At 41.7% G+C, this 20,730-nt stretch overlaps 1 protein-coding gene across 1 annotated transcript in view; it reads left to right on the top strand.

Moving 5' to 3' along the window:
* Window positions 1–5,559, top strand: part of Vxn (vexin) — a 28,226-nt gene extending 22,667 nt beyond the window's left edge. The window contains exons 5-6 of the mRNA XM_046428547.2: window positions 100–191; window positions 3,124–5,559. Of these exons, the coding sequence (XP_046284503.1) occupies window positions 100–191; window positions 3,124–3,307 (276 nt within the window). The 3' untranslated portion in view covers window positions 3,308–5,559. The remainder of the gene's footprint in view (window positions 1–99; window positions 192–3,123) is intronic.
* The last annotated feature ends 15,171 nt before the right edge of the window (window positions 5,560–20,730 follow it).

The raw sequence follows: 20,730 nt of genomic DNA, 5'->3' as shown, positions 1-20,730 counted from the left end.
AATACTGGACAAGGGTAAAAGCTATTGCCCAGGTAGGTGGTAGTTCCCAGGGTGCAACATGGACACTACTTAATTCCCTCTCCTTTCCTCACAACACAGATTCCTCCAGTGGCCCGGATCTCAGTGAAATCTCCGGCTGCACCAGAGGTGGCAGCCACAGGCTCAGAGAGCGGAGCTGTTCTGGGGAGAGGGTAAGTACGGTGCCTTCCAGCCCTGCCAGGTGCAGGGCTCCCCACCCAGTCCTGGTCTTGTGCAGGAGAGTAACAGGTGGCCTGGTTTTCAGACTCTCAAAATACTAAAACAAAACCCTTGCCAGCTGTAGATTACCTTGTAATGAGGGACATAATCCTGGGTCTGGGTAGCGCCTCATCAACTGTTTCCCTGAGATTAAGCCGAAATGTTTTTCATGGTTTCCACTTCATTAACACCACTCTGTAGGCTTAAAGAATTGTCACTTGGGAGGGTTTTTGGTTAATTAGATGAATGTAATTGCAAGCCATACTCAGAACCTCCTGTTTACCCAATGATGTCAGAAATGCCTCATGAATTCATTTAGGGGCCCCTGCCCACAGGTAAAGAAATGTATAAAATACTGTGGTTTCAAACCAAACTATAACCCCAGTGCTCCTGTTAACTCTAATCCAGAGCCAGCAGCTAGGGTAATAGGAGTGGCTATTCCTCCAATGCCTCCTCACTGCCTTCAATGCCTGAGGACAGCAAGAATCTGCAATTCATCTGCTTTCTAGCCTAGCAGTTCCACCCACTCCAACTTCAGGCAAGTTATTCTGCCCTCTACACCCTCATCTATTTAAAAACAAGCAGAAAAACAGGAAAGACAGGAGTACCCAACTAGAGTGCTTATTGTGAGAGCTGAGTGAAATCATGTGCTGAGAGTTTAGCTCAAACTGCTGTTAACATTGTTCAAGAAACTTCCAACCAGTAGTTGGGAAGCCATGTTCTTGGGAAAGTGTTCAGCACACATCCAAAAGACCACGTGTGAAAATATTGTCTTAGTCCATTAATTATTATTATTATTATTTTTGCTACTAATAACACAATATTGCAGACTGGTTAAGTTATAAAGAAAATAGCTATTTGGTTCATGGCACTAGCCAAGGTCAAGGGGCTGCCTCTGATGGCCTTTTGGCTGGCAGAGCCCCTGGCAATAAGATATCACATGGCTAGAGATAGGGAACGTAGAAGAGACCTAGCCAAATTTTTTTTTTTAGTATTTTTTTTAGTTGCTGATGGACCTTTATTTTACTTATTTGTATGTGGTGCTGAGAATTGAACCCAGTGCCTCACAAATACTAGGCAAGCACTTTTCCACTGAGCTACAGCCCCAGCCCATCAAATTGTTTTTCTGGCACACCTAATCCAGAGATAACCCATTGATTGCACGAATGAATTAATCCTGAAGGCAGAGCCCTAATTACCTCTTGAAAGTATTGCCTGACCCCATCTCTTAATGTCTTTTTTTTCCTTGTGCTTTTTTTATTAAATTATTTATTCTAGTTTGTTATACATGATGGTAGAATGTAATTCATTTCATATTACACATATAGAGCACAATTTTTCAAGTCACTGGTTGTACACAAAGTATTTTCACACCATTTGAAGTTTCCCTATCCATTCATCTACTGAAGGCATCTGGGTTGGTTCCACAATTTAGCTATTGTGAATTGTGCTGCTATAAACATTGATATGGCTGTGTCCCTGTAATATGCTGTTTTTAAATCCTTTGGGTATAAACTGAGGAATGGGCTAGCCGGGTCAAATGATGGTTCCATTCCAAGGTTTCCAAGGAATCTCCATACTGTTTTCCAGATTGGCTGTACCAATTTGCAGTCCCACCAGCAGTGTATGAGTGTGCCTTTTCCCCCACATCCTCGCCAACACTTGTTGTTGTTTGTCTTCATAATAGATGCCATTCTGACTGGAGTGAGATGAAATGTTAGAGTAGTTTTAGTTTGCATTTCTCTAATTGCTAGAGATGTTGAACATTTTTTCATATGCTTGTTGATTGGTTGTATATCCTCTTCTGAGAAGTGTCTTAATGTCTAATAATGGGGATTAAATTTTAACATGATTTTTGGGAGGAAACAACCCATATTTAAATATAAATTATAAAAGCCAAATCATAGCCAGGCACATGCCTGTAATCCCAGCAAGTTTGAGGCCAGCCTCCACAATTTTGTGAGACCCTGTCTCAAAATAAAAATAAATAAATAAAAAGGGCTGAGGGTGTGACTCAGTGATAGAGCACCATGGATTCAATCCTTAGTTAAAAAATAAATAAATAAAAGCTATGTGTCATTCAATGTATTGGGACTTAACTGGAGAAAAGTTTAAAAAAAATCATCATTTGGCTTGTATTACATCCTCGTTTACAAATCCTTCTAAGTGGTGATAGCTGTTGCTGACAGCTGAGTTCTAGTAGACCAGCACAAACTTCACTGTGCCTTAACAGAGGTCAACTTTCAGGTCCACATAGCTGCATGGCAAAGGGTTCTCAAATGACTCTTTCTCTCAACTCAGTTATTCTCATTCCTGGACCCCAGTGTTGAAAAGACCTCTATTTTTTGCCTAAAAGGAGCACCTCAGGAGATGCACATTTATTGAAGGTCTACAACATGCATGCACACGGATGCTTAATTACCTCATTTTCCTCTCCACAAACGCCCTAGGAATTAGGTGAAATTATCCCCACTTTGCATAGGAGGAAACAGGCTGATAAGTCACTTGCTTGAGTCCCCTAGTAAGTGGAAAGTAGGATTCAACCCCAAGGCAAACACTCTTTCAGTGGCTGATGCTTTGGGGAATTTGCCCTTTCCTAGAGATTTCTCATGTGGAGGTGGGAGGGGTGGGAAAATGGAGGCTTTACAAGGTCAGGCCCCAAAGATGGGGACAGGAGCAGAACATGAGATCCCATGACTCACTGTGCCAGAGTTATGTCCTCCCCATACCCTATAGGAGCCTCCCCCGGGGGGATATTTTCTTGTGGGTCTCCCTGCAAAAAAACCCTTCAGCTCTGCAGAGCCTAATCACAGGATGGAGAAGCAGAGGAGGAGAGTGTCTGGTTCAGTGAAGTGATTACCTTACCCACCCCTGGCTTTTCTTTAGATCCAGACATCTCAAGAAGATGATGGAAGAGTATCCAACTCTCCCCCAGGGTGCAGAGGCTTCTCTGCCACTGACAGGCAGTGCCTCCTGCGGTGTCCCTGGCATCCTCCGGAAAATGTGGACCAGGCACAAGAAGAAGTCTGAATACGTGGGAGCCACCAACAGCGCCTTCGAGGCTGACTAGAGGTGACCCTTCCCAGGTGCCTTGCATTGGCAAGGTTCACAGGACAGAGAAGAAAACTTGAGGATTGGGACTGAGCCACACTCACCTGTGCTAGTAGCTGGTCCAAACATCATCCTCCCTCACTGGCCAATCACCCAGCTTAGGGTGTGGAAAAGGAACGGTCCCTTGAAGGCAAAATAAAACTGTTGGTCTGAAAGTTACTTTGGGAGGTCATAAAGTTTATATCCCTATCTTTAGGCATAACTATACCAAAAGCAAACTTTGCCAGCCCATTTTTAAAATCTACAGGAGAGAACAAAGGCAATCCCTCTGTCTTCCTTGTGGGTTTTTCCAAAATGTATAATTTCTGGCATGAATGTAAAAGCTTGACCTTTGAGGGGTTTGTAAACCCCATGGTTCTCACACTTCCCACTTCATGTTTATATCACCTTGATGAGGTACAAATTCTAAGGACAAAGCACTATGTATCTACTTAATACTTCCAATATCTACCTGACAGTATCATCAAGATCATTTCTGATGGTCATTTGGCATGATTGCATGACTTCTTTGTTCTTTTATGTGCATTTTTTTTCTATAGAAAAACATTAAAATTAAATGTTAATGTTTTCTTAAGTGGTATAATCTAGTAGAATTGATAATACCTTGCTTTGGTCCAATGATTGTAACTTTTGAAAGTGCTTTCCCATCTGTTATCTCTTCTTATCACAAAGCCCCAGTTGGAAAAAAAAAAAAAGATTCCCAGTCTACAGATGGGAAAATCAAGGCCTCCCCAGGTTATGTGAATAGACATATGAAGTGGTAGGATCATTCCCCAGATCCTCAAATTCCCTCAGCAGATTCCCTGCTGTGCTTACTCTAGCAACTGATTCGAGGAACTTTTTAAATGATAGGCAGGTGTCTCTGGGGACAACCATGAAGCAAAGAGTCTGATAAAGTTAGAACATGTAAGTGATCTGAATGAATTAGACCATTGCATATTGGACTGAACCAGGGGACATTGCCATTTCTATTGGTCAAAACAATTGAATATCCATATGGTTTAACCTAATATATAATATTATGCTTTCCTCTATCAATGGAAATGTCATCACCAATTCCATTTTCAACATCAATAGCCTTAAAATGATCACATAATAGCAATGGTAATAATAATTATCATTTATTAAATGCCTACTATGTGCCAGGCACGATACTGAGCACTTTATAGAAATTATCCTAATCTTTCTAACAACCAAATTAGATGGCTTTATCCATTTCATATGTAGATGCCAGTTCAAAAAGGTTAAATGATTATTCTGAAGGCACCTAACATACATGGGTGTCCAGCTTCAATGCTTGTATTATACATACTCCTTCACATGAAAGAGTTCAGAACATAGAGAAGGACTAGGGTTAGTAATCAGTTTTTGTCTCAAGCATTAAAGCTAATGGATTGGTAGAGGCTGCCTAGAGTGTGTGGAGAAGGGATCTGAATTGAAAGAGTCAGTGATGGATGGGTGATGCCTTGCCCATGGAGGGGATTAGTGACAGTGACAGTCCTCATCTGTGACCTGAACTCTGCCTCCAGAAGGCTTGTTTTCTAATTAAGAGGTTTAAATTAACTCAACCTATTTAATGAAATCAGAAATTCTGTAGTTAAAATTTAGCCTATGACTGTGTTGGAAATTGCTGTCTTTTGTACAAACTAGAGTGTGACCATTCTACATCTCAGACTCAAAGGATATTTCTGACTGTTGCACTGTGGTAACATCTTGCTTTGTGCTCTTTGAATTTCCTGTTTCTGTATCTCCAGGTAAATTCCCAGAGGTGTGGTGGTGGGCAAGAGGCCTGGGCTTCTGGGCTTTCACCTTGCTCATCTCTGCCTTCAGCCATTGTGCTAGACTCAAGTACCTGATCCTGGCACCGAAACATGATTTGGAAACTTGTGCTCAAGGGCTTTTTCACCAAGGGGCTAATCCCAATGAACTGTCCAATGTCTTATACAGCGTAGAAATTGGGGTCCAGAACAAAATTAGGGAATAAACAGGTGATCTTGCTGGACCACATAGAGTTTCTTATGACTATTTATTTTAACTTATTTAATTTATAACTGATGTCTTTTATTTGTATGTGGCAGCTGAAGATCTATGTAGGATGGAATTAACTTATTATTTTTAATTTAAATATTTCATTGTGAAGTGTTTGCCTTGTATAGAACATTTGGCGAGTTCAAATAAAAATAAAGTGTGCTTTGTGACATTAATAAACCACCAGAAGAGTGTGTCTGAGGCTCCCTCATTGAACAGGAGGAAGATTTTTCACAAAGGAAAAGAATTATATATCTTGACTTCACGGGCTCTTTGAAATGAGAGGGATCATTTTTTTATATAAAATACAAATAAATGAAAGGGATGGTAAGAAAGAATCTAGCATGTTCTTTCCATCCTAAAGCAATGTCTGTTTTTGATATTACAGGCCATCCCCAGCAGTTAACACCAGGGCCTCTATTGATGAGACCCTAACTGACCCTAGCTGACCTCTTGGGGTCTCTCTGTCCTTCCTACTAATATGACCCCTTAGTTCCCACCCCAAACATCAGGGGCCCAGTAGCCATCCCCAGCCTGCTGGCCTCCCACCCCTGATAAGGGAAGATACTGTGTGCCCACCATGTTCAACCTTGCTAGAGACTGCCCCCATGACTCATATCACAGCCACTTGCAGAAGGACGCCAAGGCTTGCTGCAGATGCCTGTCTGGGAATGACCAAGCCTGGAGTCTTCTCATGCCAGAGGCAACAGGGTTTCCAGGACATTTAGGGTAATAACATTGCCTCTGTTAGGATCAGGGCCAGTCAAATATTTCAGTTCTTACTTAAGAGCTCTCTGGCGATTTCCCCCACCCTACCCAGTACCAAGGTTGCCTGTAGAACCAGCAGATGGGCAGTGGGTAGGAAAAGCAGCACCAGCCAGAGCCCAATTTTAAAAGGAATCTTGTGACACGTTGTCTCTGACACTAAATTGGCAGAAACCGAAGGACAAGCAAGGAAAAATACAGGCAAAGATGACTCTCCAAAGGATTAGAATTTGCATTTTGTTTTTTAATTTCTTATCACAAAGTCAGCCTGCTCCGTGAGATTTGTGGCAAATGCATCACTATGATGCACAGGGAAAAAGATCTTGCTCTGCAGGACAGGCCACTTGCCTCAACGCTTAATTTTTCATTTTGTCACATTGGACCTGGGACAAGGCTCACGCCTATTATTTCCTTTTGTTGGGAGGAAGCATGAAGATTGGGTAATGGCAGCCCAAGAAACCTGACACTTGGTGCTATCATGGACATGGTAGCTGAGCCTGTGCCAGCCACATTCCTGTTCCCTTTGGGGGGTCTGTAGAGAAGCCAAGCTGAGAGGCTTGTAGAGTCCCACATCACAGACACTCCCCATAACCCTCCTGGAGACCCAAATGCTATGTCTCCAGTTCTGGGCTGACCCAGAGAAGAACAGGTGCCATTAGTCTAATCCTCCTTTCCCAAGTGATCAGAGTTTTATTTGTGAACCTGAGGGGCCAGGGCTTTCCCAGAAGGACAGGTGATCTGGATCTTGCCTGGCCTCTATTAGGCAGGGGTACCCAAAGTTATGAGCAAATGCTGGCCAACATTTGGGGTTCCATCCACACAGAAGCAAACTGAAATTCCTATTTAGCCCCAGGAACCCCTGGCGTTCTTCTGGAAAAGACCCCACTTCAATGACAACCCACTTTGCTGATGTCAGACTCTACTGAGCTAAGGATTCTACCTAGCCAGGCAACTGAGTGATTGGCAGGCGGGTGGGGGAACAACAGTTTAGCAGCAGGTCCTGATGAGTAAGCACAGCCATTTCGAAAATCACAGATGCCACATGGAGTGCTCCAAGGGTAACAATGTTCAGATAAAGGGCAAGAGGCAATGTGAACTACGAAAATCATCTCTTGGTGTCATTCAGGACACTAGTTCTGGCCACAGCAAAACTGTGGGTGAGGGCCAGCTTGCCCTCAGTTTCTCAGTGCCCCCCTACTAATCCCCCCCCACCCACCATCTTCCTAGTCACACACACATACACACGTCCCTACCTCTTCTGTTCCTTTTTCTATTTTTCCCCACACTCTGTACCTTGAATTCTTTTGGGACCTGAGCCCTTATATTGTCCTCTGGCCACCAGGAATCCCACATCCTCCCTCCACTTAGGGCCTTTTGTCTTGGGTGCACCATGATCTAAAGCCCTGATTGCCAGAAACACTGGCTGTGAGGGCTTGAGATGTTGTGGAACCTCACAGAGACTTAGTTTCCTCAGCACTTGAAAAAGAAAATGTCATACCTTCCTCCAAAATCCTAGAGAAGATTGAAGATATCAGCTGACATGTAGCTGATAGGCACCAGTGTGGCTGCACAGTTATGAAAGCACAGAGGTATTCCACACTGGTGCGCAATGGCCAATGCTCAGAGCGCCTTGAAGTACATCCTCCCACTTCATCCCTGTGTTGGCCCTGGTTGCCCCACCCCTCCCTTGAGCCTTTCACCAACCTCCCCATGGACCAGCAGTTGTGGGTAATGCCTGGCACAGTGGAAGGGAGGGGGGCCAGGACCTGCTCCGCCTGCAATTATCCTCACTGGTCCTTTGCCTATGCTCTGCCAGTTGCTAAAAATCTCGACTGTCCTCTTGAAGACATGTTTGAACATGCCTGTCATGTGAGCTGAAGTAGAGAGCACATAAATGTAAGGTGGCCAGATTATCAGTCATTTATACCTTAGTGGAAGTAGATGGAGAATGGAAATGAGGTTTCCTCATGTGTTGGAAGGTAGGGTCAATGGAAGGGTGAAAGACCCCCTGGTAGGACACTGCAGCCTACTTCCTCCACTTAGTCTAGAGATTGACTTCTTCCCAGCATTTAAATTCTTTGGATTCAAAGTACAACACTCCCAGAAGCAAATGTCCTCTGTAAAGAAGATAGAAAATAGTCCTGACAGGTGGTCCTACAGGTGTCTGCACTCCTTAGCCCAATAACCATAAGCCCCCTGGAGAGTATAGAGGTGGGGGAAGCCTGGGACAGAGACCCAGCCCCACATTTATTATACAGAGAGTTTCATTGGTCAATCTGCTTGAAGTTCTTTGAGCCTCTATTTTGCCTCATCTGTGAACATGAATTAAATTACCTGCCCAGTCAACCTCACAGGCTGATGAAAGATCACAGGAGAGCTAGTACATAACAGGGCTTTGTAAATTGTGAATTGCTCTTCTAACATATGGTGTTATGATTACCCACTCCATTCAGAAAGAAGCAGAACTGGGCGTGGGGAGAAGTGACTCAGGCAGCTCAAGTCAGGAGTGAGGGCTGAAGAGCTAGTCAGGAACTGAAAATAGAATCGTCTTCAGAGCTCAGGGACCAGTCCCTTCAGTGACTGTCAGGCAGAGCCTCCAGGCTACTGGTGTGGCATGTGGAGCTGATGCCTGAAGCCTGAGGTGGCCACATGCCCTGCCAGGTTGGTTCAGGTCAGTGGCCCTCAGCTCACAAGCATCAAGTGGAGGGTGGTAACTGCTCGTTTGAATTCAAAAAACTCTCTCTCTCTCCAGGAGCTGCCTGCTTGCTGCCAAGGACTGCCCTTGGCATCTTGCCTGCATTCCCTACTGGCAAAATTAGCCCTCAGATGAAACCGACAAAGCACATTAGCCCAGGAGACCAGAAGCCCTGCCTGCATGCTCCAAGCCCAAAAGAAGGAAGCCAGCTCCTGCCCCTCTTGCCTCACCCATGCTCTAGCCCCTCCATTCCAAGGCAGGTGACAGAGCCAGGTACCCACAGGACTGAAGCACTGCTGAGGGATAGGGTCTGGTGGAGACTCGTCTGCTTGGGTGTAACTAGGCAGATATCGGCTGTATCACAAACAAACACTCCTCCAAGGCATTCTTGTTGCTTGCTCAGGCCAAGGAAAGCAAGGTAATAACTCAAGGAACAGTGACCTCACCAGGAAAGCAGGCTTTGCAGTCTCATACCCAAGTCCCACATCCCCAAATAACCCAGGAGAAGTCATGTGTCATGAAAAAAAAAATATCCCCAGGAAGCACTTCCCTGCAGGAGGAGCAGGTGCCAAAGTAGAAGCAGACTGGTAGCAGGCACAGAGCTCCCTACCCCCTGCAGTCTAGAAAGAACACCCTCCCAGGAGTGAGGGATAGGAGGTGGAGGGGCTTTCAGCCTCAGGGATCTGCCCTCTGCCACCACATAAAGAAACCAGAACAAAAGCAGAACTGTTTGTTATCTGGGCTCTCCAGGGCCTGACCAGGCTCGTTCCAGCAGACTGCCTCACAGCCACTGGGAGTTGGGTGCTGCCACAGAACCACATTTCCCCATCTGCTCTTGTTCTTCCTCAGGATGTGGTGGAAGCTGGAGATTAGGAAGGAAGTAGGAAGTAGGGAGGAGAACAGATGCCTGAATGTTCTGCCTATTTACTCCTTGTCTCTCTAGCCCAAGAAGCAGGAGGGTAGAAAGCCATCCCCAGGCTCTGAATGGGTAGATTGACCCCCTTCCCCCCAGGCATCCAGGGCTGGGTGCCAGGGTCTGCCTGAACTCTCAGCTTAACCCTACATGTCTTCCTGGGCCCGACAGTTGGCATGTGGCAGCCTGCTATACTTTAAGACGAATGTTAATAGGGACTAACATTCATTTTTTGCTGTGCCGGGCACCGTGCTAAGTGTCTCAAATGCACTAGCTCATAAAAACCTCTGAACAACACATGAGTTGGTTCTTCCATTGCCCTTACTGATGATTGGAAGGGTGGAAACTCCTTCAGTGTTCCTGACCAGAACCACAGCTCAATTGCAGAGACAAAATATTGCCTGTGGCTCCAGGGAGGCCGGAGGCCAAAGTAGGCCCTCAGCCAGCCCATTACTCAGCAGGTGAGCTGATTGCGAAAGACAGCAGCTCAGTTGTCTTCCCAGTGTCCAGGGTAACAGCACAAACATTGTGTAGCCGCACAGGTCAAAGCCCTGGCCTCCCTCATGTAAAATCCCCTGTGGCATGTGTAGTGGGAGCGGGCAAGGCACAGGAAAAACAGGTAGGATTTTTGATGTGAGAACATTTCTCCAGCCTAGAGATGTTTCTAGTCTCCTTACTCTGCCTGCAATGCAATAAATAAAACCACAGGCCTAATTCCCACCCACATGCTTCTTTTAGGGCTGGGGACCTCCAGAAGAAGAGATCCTCCTCCAGCACAAAACCTGAATTTATGACAAGGATTTCAGAAACACACTTTCCACCACAATTTAATGCTGAGTTTTTTTTTTTTGTTTTTTTTTTTTTTGAAAGAGGGGAGAGAGAGACAGAGAGCGAGAGAGAGAATTTTTTTTTTTAATATTTATTTTTCAGTTCTCGGCAGACACAAATCTTTGTTTGTATGTGGTGCTGAGGATCGAACCCGGGCCACACGCATGGCAGGCGAGCGTGCTACCGCTTGAGCCACATCCCCAGCCCCTAATGCTGAGTTTTGAAAAGTACACTTGCTTTCCCTGCAAAACAACAGAAAGCAAAAGTCATCCTAAGGAAACACAGAATTAACAGTACCTAACTTGGGCCCAGTACGGTTAGTGCACTCCTATAATACCAGCAATTTAGGAAGCCGAGGTAAGAGGATCACAAGTTTGAGGCCAGCCTCAGCAACTTAGCAAGGCCCTAAGCAACTTAGCAACACCCTGCCTCTGGGTTCATTACCCAGTACTAAAAATTAAAATTAAAATTTTTTAAAAGTACCTAAGTTGGAACTATTGGGCAGGCAAGAAGAGGTTAGGAAATATGTTGTAGAAGAAGTGAGATAGAAATTAGTTTGTGGGAATTTGAGGTAACAGAAAATAAGAAAAAGAGAAAAGAGAAAGAGTAATTTCAGACAGGAGCAACTCACAATTCAGTAAACAGTGCTGGACCCTGGGATTGCAAAATAAAATGCACTTGCTCTTGGACAGTGCACTGGTTTAATTTGTCAACATAAACAAATTACATAACCATATAGCCTGTGTTAGGCATTTGTATGTTGCTTAAAGAAAATAAAAGAGCAAGCATCTCACAGGAAGAGTCAGTGACACTTGAGCTGGGTATTGAAAGGTGAGCACTGTTTTGCCAAGAAAAGAAAGGACAGAGGCCCACAGCTTTTCCAAGGGAAGTCAGTTAGACAAGACCTGAAGGAAAGGTGCCAAAAAACTGGTTTGGGGAAGTTTCTCTACTGTGAGAGCAGGAAGCATTTCTAGGCAAGATGTTTGAACACTTTCACAAGAGGTTTGGGGAATGGCAGCACAAGTCAGCTTGAACTCAAAGGGATATGAGCAGGAGAAGAAAAAGAGAGAATTAGAAAGAGAGAGGAGGAGGAGAAAGAATAGTTCTGTCTGTACTTTGCATATAGGCTCTCATCCCAGATTGCTTACCTATAAAATGGAGTCAAAACTTACTCCTCTGCAAAGTTAGGGTAAGAATATACATATGGCCGAGTTATCCAAAGTAGTCCAATTCATAGAAACAGAAAATAGAATGGTGGTTGCCAGGGGCTGGAGAAAAAGATAAATAGGGAATTGTTGTTCAACATGTGCAGACTTTCAGTTTTACAAGATGAAAAAGTTCTAGAGATTTGTTGCACAATGATATGAAAATACTTAACATCATTGAACTGTACCCCTAAAAACAGTTAATATGATATACCTTGTTATGCTTTTTTTTTTAAAGAGAGAGAGAGACAGAGAGGGAGAGAGAGAGAGAATTTTTTAATATTTATTTTTTAGTTATTGGCGGACACAACATCTTTGTTTGTATGTGGTGCTGAGGATCGAACCTGGGCCGCACGCATGCCAGGTGAGCGCGCTACCGCTTGAGCCACATCCCCAGCCCTATGCTTTTTTTTTTTTTCTTAACTAAAATTGTGTCTACTTCCTAGCAGATTTACACACTTGGTTTAGGAAAATAAAGGAATAGATAAATAAGTAGACAATTTAAAATAAGTCTGAACACCTTGTGCATAGATTACCTCTCTCCAGGCCAGCATCCCACCATATACTATTTCTTCATGGTCCAGTAGATGTCTGGGACCCAACAGAGAGCAACACACTGGCTGCTTCAGTAGATGTTGAAATCAGGATTGGATATTTGTGGAAATATCTTTTTTTAACGTATTTTAGTAAACATTTATTTTTTTAGAAGTAGTTGGATACAATACCTTTATTTTATTTTATTTTTTTATATGTTGTGCTGAGGATCGAACCCAGGGCCTCACTCATGCTAGACAAGCACTCTACTGCTGAGCCACAATCCCAGCCCAAGGAAATATCTTATTATTTTTACCAAATTGTAGTTCCTTAGAGGCCAGGACTGTGCTGCATTTTGCTGTGAGCAAGAGCATATAGGGGTCTCTCAATAAGTATTTGCTAGATATATGAAAGAAAAGTAGCAAGAGAAGGTGACGTAATTTTATATTCAGAAATGCATAAACACTATACACCAAAACATTTATAGAGATTATCTTTGAAAGTGGGATTATGTGAGATTTTTTTTTGTTATTTTTATAGCAGGGATTTCTTTATTTCTTATAATAAATGTGTATTATAATAAGATAAAAACAAGCGAGGAGTATTTTGTTCTAACTTGTTTGTTGTGTTTGAATATCCAGAGCTGGTAGTCACTGAGAGGCTGAGACTGGAATTTAAGCTCATTCCTTTACTGATCATACCTGTAGAAAAATCAGGCCCCTGGGGAAGACCTGGACTACAGTAACTTGTCTCTCCGAGTCCAAGGGATAGTAGGTTCTCGTGTCAAAGAATCATCTTGTCAGTCCTTCGTCCTGCAATGTAGAAGAAGGCCCAGTACCCAGGAAGGGGTTACCAGCAGGCCATGAGGCAGCAGGAATTCTACCCAAAGGCCAGAGTGGTACCTATGCTGGTAACAACAGAAGAGTCTTCCAGACAACTATGTTGGGTGGGCCAGAGAAGTGAGGCCCATGTCCACTCAGGGAGCTTCCCAAAGCCATGGTTACCCTGCTTTTACAAAGTACGCCAGAGTTTTGCACAAAACACAGCTCAATCTTGGGCAAATTCAGCATCCACTGTGGAACTAAAGGGTACTAAGACCCTCCAGCACAAATGACCTCTTACTGTATGGGACAAGAAGGCCTCACATCCTCACTGCCAGAAGGATCCAAGGGTAACAGCACATTAACTCATCAGCACATCAGCAAAAACAAAGTCACAAGGGATTGAGAGGCAGGCCTTGTGTATTTTTTTTCAACTTTTCAATTTAATTTTAATTTTTTTTTTCTTTACAAATTTAACAAAATTTGGGCTGGGGTTGTGGCTCAGTGGTAGAGCAGTTGCCTAACATGTGTGAGGCACTGGGTTTAATTCTCAGCACCGCATATAACTAAATGAATTAAATAAAGGTTCATCAACATCTAAAAAATTTTTTTTAAATAAAGTAAAAATTCAACAAAATCACTTAATTGTGATAGATGCACTCATGCAATTTCAAGTGACTATAAAAATGAGATTATTGCTTAATGTTTTTGGCAAAAACTGAATGGCAGACAGTAATCTAGGCACACAATTTTGCATTTTAGCCACCCATTATTCTGACATAGAACAACCATGGCTTCGTTCTACCTAGGAGACCAAAACTGCTTTCTTCATCCCGGTACTTCAATGACCAAACCACTGTTGCCTATCCTCCCCTGTCCACGCAGGATTCTGGACTTCCTTTCTGGGATTGGCCAGTCCCACCTCTCATTGGATGGGGAGCTTCCCTTGCACTGAGTGTCTCGGTTCTCCAAGGCCCAACCTGAAGTTTCCTTCTTGGTACTCCAGTCAACGAGGCTACTCTTCCCTTTCTGAATACCATCATGGCCCCGCATTTTCCTCAGATCCCCTTTCTCTTTGTATATGAGTTCTCTGGGGTCCCTGACATGAAGCTCTCCCTGGGATTTTCATCCCACCATCTCCCATTCGGTCACAAGCTACAGGACTTGTGTATTTTTTTTTTAATTTATATTTTAGTTGTAGTTGGACACAATACCTTTATCTCACTTACTTATTTTTATGTGGTGCTGAGGATGGAACTCAGGGTCTCGCACAGGCGAGGCGAGCACTCTACTGCTGAGCCACAATCCCAGCCCCAGGCCTTGTGTATTTTGATACAAGGTAGAAATTGAACAGTATCGACAATAGTTTTTCTCAAACATGAGTGATACACAGACTTCTTGGATAGGAAGAAAATCACTTGTTTTCCCATTACTGACTCAATTTATTCAATATGTGCAGATTATAGTCAGGTAGAAAAAAAAACAAGCTTATAAAAATAAGGACAAAACTTCAATATCAACAAAATCCAAATTACATGATGACTTAAACGTAACAGCTTGAATTGTTTTGCAGAATCTAACCCACTGTACACAAAGCTAGCTAGTGAGAGAAATGCAAGCATACAGTCCACCCCACCACCCACCCTCAGTTCTATTTAAGTGCCAGGAAGCCTCTTTGTACCAGGCACTGTCTCATCACATGAACTTCTCTGGGCTCCAACTCATCATTCACTTATGTCCTCCTCCATTCTTTTCCTATTAGCCTGGAACAATTAGAGGAATTCTCACCTACTTGACACCTATGCCAGTGTAAGTAGAGACACAATCCAGGACCTGAAAGAAATGGCTGTTACTTCAGTAACAAGATGATTTTATTATCTGGATAATCCAGAACCAAGTTTAAGGAATCCCAATATTTAGTTGTTCAAATTCTCTTTTGTTTTTCTAGATATAAATTCTAATATCTTCCTGTTTGAGATTTTGTTTCCAGATAGCTACAATTTATTTTAAAATTTCCAATACTAAAATTTTTTGGCTCTTCACTCATTGAACAATTTAATGAAACACTTGCAAATGATTTTCATCTAAATGCAGCCAGATGATTTGTTGACAACAAAAAGGCCCTCAAATTTATATCCATTGCTTCACTTCTGTATGTATACAAGGAAACTTGGCAGAGAAAGTGAAGGAAATTAATTTAGAAGAAATAGCATTTGATCTAAATGAAAAGGCATGTTATACTGAGTGATATGTAAATATTCCTCCTGCACCTGTTAGCAGGAAGGAAGTTTTTAACTGCTCTTCCTGGCTCTCAGAGGTTGGTAAAGGGGAACAGGTTTATTCAAAGCCAGTCATGACCAAGATAGAGGAGACCTTTTCTATCTCAAATGTCTATCTTTAGAGGGCTCAGGGGTATAATAGGACAAAAGGCAGAAGGTATACATAAGCAGGTTTAGCCACACTGTGCTAGTAAAAAATGTATATATCACTTTCAGGTTTTGGGAGGTTTTGGAAATTCAGATGCAGAAAAGAAATTATCAGGAAGCTGGGAAGCAACTTTTAATTTCAAGGAGGCCCTGTTACACAGCTGACCATTTTTCTGCTCAGTTTCCCCCCAAAATACAATGAATTTTTGAAGTAGAAGCCAATGGGTGCCTTCTGCATCTCCTGAATAATATGTTGCCAACCCCGCTCTATTGTGGGTAATAAATTTTGACAAAACTTTCTGCAATATATGCATTAATTATGGATTATCCTGAGACACAGAAATCTGATACCTAATTTTTCTTTTCCAAACCCAGAACCTCAAACATCCTAAGTAAGCACTCTACCTCTAAGCCATACCCCAACTTTTAATTTGTCATTAAACACAAATTTTGTCATTAAACATATTTTTAATTGATCAGTGGCAGAATTTTTTAATTGATCAGTGGCAGAATTTTTTAATCGATCAGTGGCAGAAAAATTTATTGCAAAATTTAAAAAGCATTGTTAAGTGTATTCGTTTCCCATTACTGTTATAACTAATCACCACAAAGTTAGTGACTTAAAGCTACATGAGATTATTATCTTATAGCTTTGGAGGGCAGAAAGCTAAAATCAGTCTTACTGGACTAAATTCAAAGTATTAGCCAACCTGGTTCCTCTGGGTTCCTCTTGAAGACTTTGAGGGAAGCATATTTCTTTGACTTGTTCATACTCCAAAGTCCAGTTGCATTCCTTGGCTCATATCATCCCACCCTCTTTCTTTGATTGCCGCCTCCACTACTAACTCCACTCCTGTCTCGCTCATAGAAGGGCCCTTATGTTTATGATTCAGATTTGAAAAGTTCTCTAAAGTTTCTTTCATATGTTGAAGGCTTGGTCCCCAATGCAGCAATGTTCAGAGGTGGGGCTTTAGGAAATGGGAGTGGATCAGAGGGCTCTAACTTTGTCAGCAGATTAATTCCTTTATGGGTTCATAATTTGAATAGACTATTGGGAAAAGGTGGAAACTAGGAGATGAGACCTAGTTGAAGGAATTGAGTCCTTTTGTTATATAAAAAGTCCCTTGGGGACTGTATCTTGTCCTCCGCCTCTGCCCCATCCCCTTCCCTGACACCTTGAGGTAAGCAGCTGTGCTCCATCATGCCTGTATGTCATGTTGTTTTGACTCACTTCAAGAAGACCTGGGAGTGAGACCTCTGAAACTGTGAGCCAAAATAAGTCTTTCTTCCTTCAATTTATTTTTATCTGGTATTTCATCACGGTGATGGAAAGCTAATACAAACCTTGATTGCATCAAGCCATGTGGATAAATCAGAATAATCTCAAGATACTTAAATTAGTCACATTAGCAATTTTTTATTTTTTATTTTTCCATGTGAAGTAAGATATTCACAGGTTCCTGGGATTAGGGGACATGGATATCTTTGGACACTGGAGGAGACAGGAGGGGGATTTATTCATCCTACTACATTAAGAAATATAAAAACTATTGATGTGGTGAATAACATTTATTGATTTCCGTATATTGAACCATCCTTGCATCCCAGGGATGAATCCTACTTGATCATGGTGCACAATTTTTTTGATGTGCCTTTGTATCCGATTCGCCAGAATTTTATTGAGGATTTTTGCATCTAGGTTCATCAGAGATATTGGTCTGTAGTTTTCTTTCTTTGAGGTGTCTTTGTCTGGTTTCGGAATCAGGGTGATGTTGGCCTCATAGAATGAATTTGGCAGAGCTCCTTCTTTTTCTATTTCCTGAAATAACTTGAAAAGTATTGGTATTAATTCTTCCTTAAAGGTTTTGTAAAACTCCGCTGTATACCCATCCGGTCCTGGGCTTTTCTTGGTTGGAAGTCTTTTGATTGCTTCTTCTATTTCATCTATTGATATTGGTCTGTTTAAGTTGTGAGTATCCTCCTGACTCAGTCTGGGCAAATCGTATGACTTAAGGAATTTATCGATGTCTTCACTATCTTCTATTTTATTGGAATATAGGTTTTCAAAATAATTTCTAATTGTCTTCTGTATTTCTGTAGCGTCTGTTGTGATATTGCCTTTTTCATCCCATATGTTAGTAATTTGAGTTCTCTCTCCTCTTCGTTAGCATGGCTAAGGGTCTGTCGATCTCATTTAGTTTTTCAAAGAACCAACTTTTAGTTTTGTTAATTTTTTCAATAGTTTCTTTTGTTTCAATTTCGTTGATTTCCGCTCTGATTTTAATTATTTCTTGCCTTCTGCTACATTTGCTGTTGTTTTGCTCTTCCTTTTCTAGGGCTTTGAGATGAAGTATGAGCTCATTTATTTGTTGGTTTTTCCTTTTTTTGAGGAATGACCTCCAAGCGATGAATTTCCCTCTTAAAACTGCTTTCATTGTGTCCCATAGATTCCGATATGTTGTGTCTGTATTTTCATTTATCTCTAAGAATTTTTTGATTTCCTCCTTTATGTCTTCTGTAACCCATTGATCATTCAGTAACATATTGTTCATTTTCCATGTGATGTAGGATTTTTCCTTCCTTCTTTTATCATTGATTTCCAGTTTCATTCCATTATGATCAGATAAAATGCATGGTATTATCTCCACCCCTGTATATTTACTGAGGGTTGCCCTATGGCATAATATATGGTCTATTTTTGAGAAGGATCCATGTGCTGCTGAGAAAAAAGTATATCCACTTGATGATGGTTGATATATTCTATATATGTCAGTTAAGTCTAGGTTGTTGATTGTGATATTGAGTTCTATAGTTTCTTTATTCAGCTTTTGTTTGGAGGATCTGTCCAATTGTGAGAGAGGTGTGTTGAAGTCACCCATAATTATTGTGTTGTGGTCTATTTGATTCTTGAACTTGAGGAGAATTTGTTTTATGAACGTCACAGCACCATTATTTGGTGCATAAATATTGATAATTGTTATGTCTTGTTGGTGACTGTTTCCTTTTATAGACTCAGAAAAAGCATTCGACAAAGTACAGCATCCCTTTATGTTCAAAACATTAGAAAAACTAGGGATAACAGGAACTTACCTCCACATTGTAAAAGCTATCTATGCTAAGCCTCAGGCTAGCATCATTCTCAATGGAGAAATATTGAAGGCATTCCCCCTAAAATCTGGAACAAGACAGGGATGCCCTCTATCGCCACTTCTATTCAATATAGTTCTCGAAACACTGGCCAGAGCAATTAGACGAAAGAAATTAAAGGCATAAAAATAGGAAAGGAAGAACTTAAATTATCACTATTTGCAGATGACATGATTCTATACCTAGAAGACCCAAAAGGGTCTACAAAAAAACTACTAGAACTAATAAATGAATTCAGCAAAGTGGCAGGATATAAAATCAACACGCATAAATCAAAGGCATTCCTGTATATCAGCGACAAATCCTCTGAAACGGAAATGAGGAAAAACACTCCATTCACAATATCCTCAAAAAAAAAATAAAATACTTGGGAATCAATCTAACAAAAGAGGTGAAAGATTTATACAATGAAAACTACAAAACCCTAAAAAGAGAAGTAGAAGAAGGTCTTAGAAGATGGAAAAATATACCTGTTCATGGATAGGCAGAACTAATATCATCAAAATGGCGATATTACCCAAAGTTCTCTATAGGTTTAATGCAATGCCAATCAAAATCCCAACGGCATTTCTTGTAGAAATGGATAAAGCAATCATGAAATTCATATGGAAAAACAAAAGACCCAGAATAGCAAAAGCAATTCTAAGCAGGAAGTGCGAATCAGGCGGTATAGCGATACCAGACTTAAAACTATATTGCAGAGCAATAGTAACAAAAACAGCATGGTACTGGTACCAAAACAGGAGGGTGGACCAATGGTACAGAATAGAGGACACAGAGACTAATCCACAAAGCTACAACTATCTTATATTTGATAAAGGAGCTAAAAGCATGCAATGGAGGGAGGATAGCATCTTCAACAAATGGTGCTGGGAAAACTGGAAATCCATATGCAACAAAATGAAACTGAATCCCCTCCTCTCGCCATGCACAAAAGTTAACTCAAAGTGGATCAAGGAGCTAGATATCAAATCAGAGACTCTGCGTCTGATAGAAGAAAAAGTTGGCTCCGATCTACATATTGTAGGGTCGGGCTCCAAATTCCTTAATAGGACACCCATAGCACAAAAGTTGATAACTAGAATCAACAAATGGGACTTACTTAAACTGAAAAGTTTTCTCTCAGCAAGAGAAACAATAAAAGAGGTAAATAGGGAGCCTACATCATGGGAACAAATTTTTACTCCTCACACTTCAGATAGAGCCCTAATATCCAGAGTATACAAAGAACTCAAAAAATTAAACAATAAGAAAACAAATAACCCAATCAACAAATGGGCCAAAGACCTGAAAAGACACTTCTCAGAGGAGGACATACAATCAATCAACAAGTACATGAAAAAATGCTCACCATCTCTAGCAGTCAGAGAAATGCAAATCAAAACCACCCTAAGATACCATCTCACTCCAGTAAGATTGGCAGCCATTATGAAGTCAAACAACAACAAGTGCTGGAGAGGATGTGGGGAAAAGGGTACTCTTGTACATTGCTGGTGGGACTGCAAACTGGTGCGGCCAATCTGGAAAGCAGTATGAAGATTCCTGGGAAAGCTGGGAATGGAACCACCATTTGGCCCAGCTATTGCCCTTCTTGGACTATTCCCTGAAGACCTTAAAAGAGCGTACTACAGGGATACTGCTACATCGATGTTCATAGCAGCACAATTCACAATTGCTAGACTGTGGAACCAACCCAGATGCCCTTCAGTAGATGAATGGATAAAAAAAATGTGGCATTTATACACCATGGAGTATTATGCAGCACTAAAAAATGACAAAATCATGGAATTTGCAGGGAAATGGATGGCACTAGAGCAGATTATGCTTAGTGAAGCTAGCCAATCCCTAAAAAACAAATACCAAATGTCTTCTTTGATATAATGAGAGCAACTAAGAACAGAGCAGGGAGGAAGAGCAGGAAGAAAAGATTAACATTAAACAGATACATGAGGTGGGATGGAAAGGGAGAGAAAAGGGAAATTGCATGGTAATGGAGGGAGACCCTCATTGTTATACAAAA

This window comes from Marmota monax, unplaced genomic scaffold (assembly GCF_021218885.2).
Source record: "Marmota monax isolate L192 unplaced genomic scaffold, Marmota_monax_Labrador192_F-V1.1 WCK01_AAM20220418_F8-fsc00044, whole genome shotgun sequence".
NCBI lineage: Eukaryota > Metazoa > Chordata > Mammalia > Rodentia > Sciuridae > Marmota > Marmota monax.
This window is presented reverse-complemented; position numbering and strand designations above follow the sequence as displayed.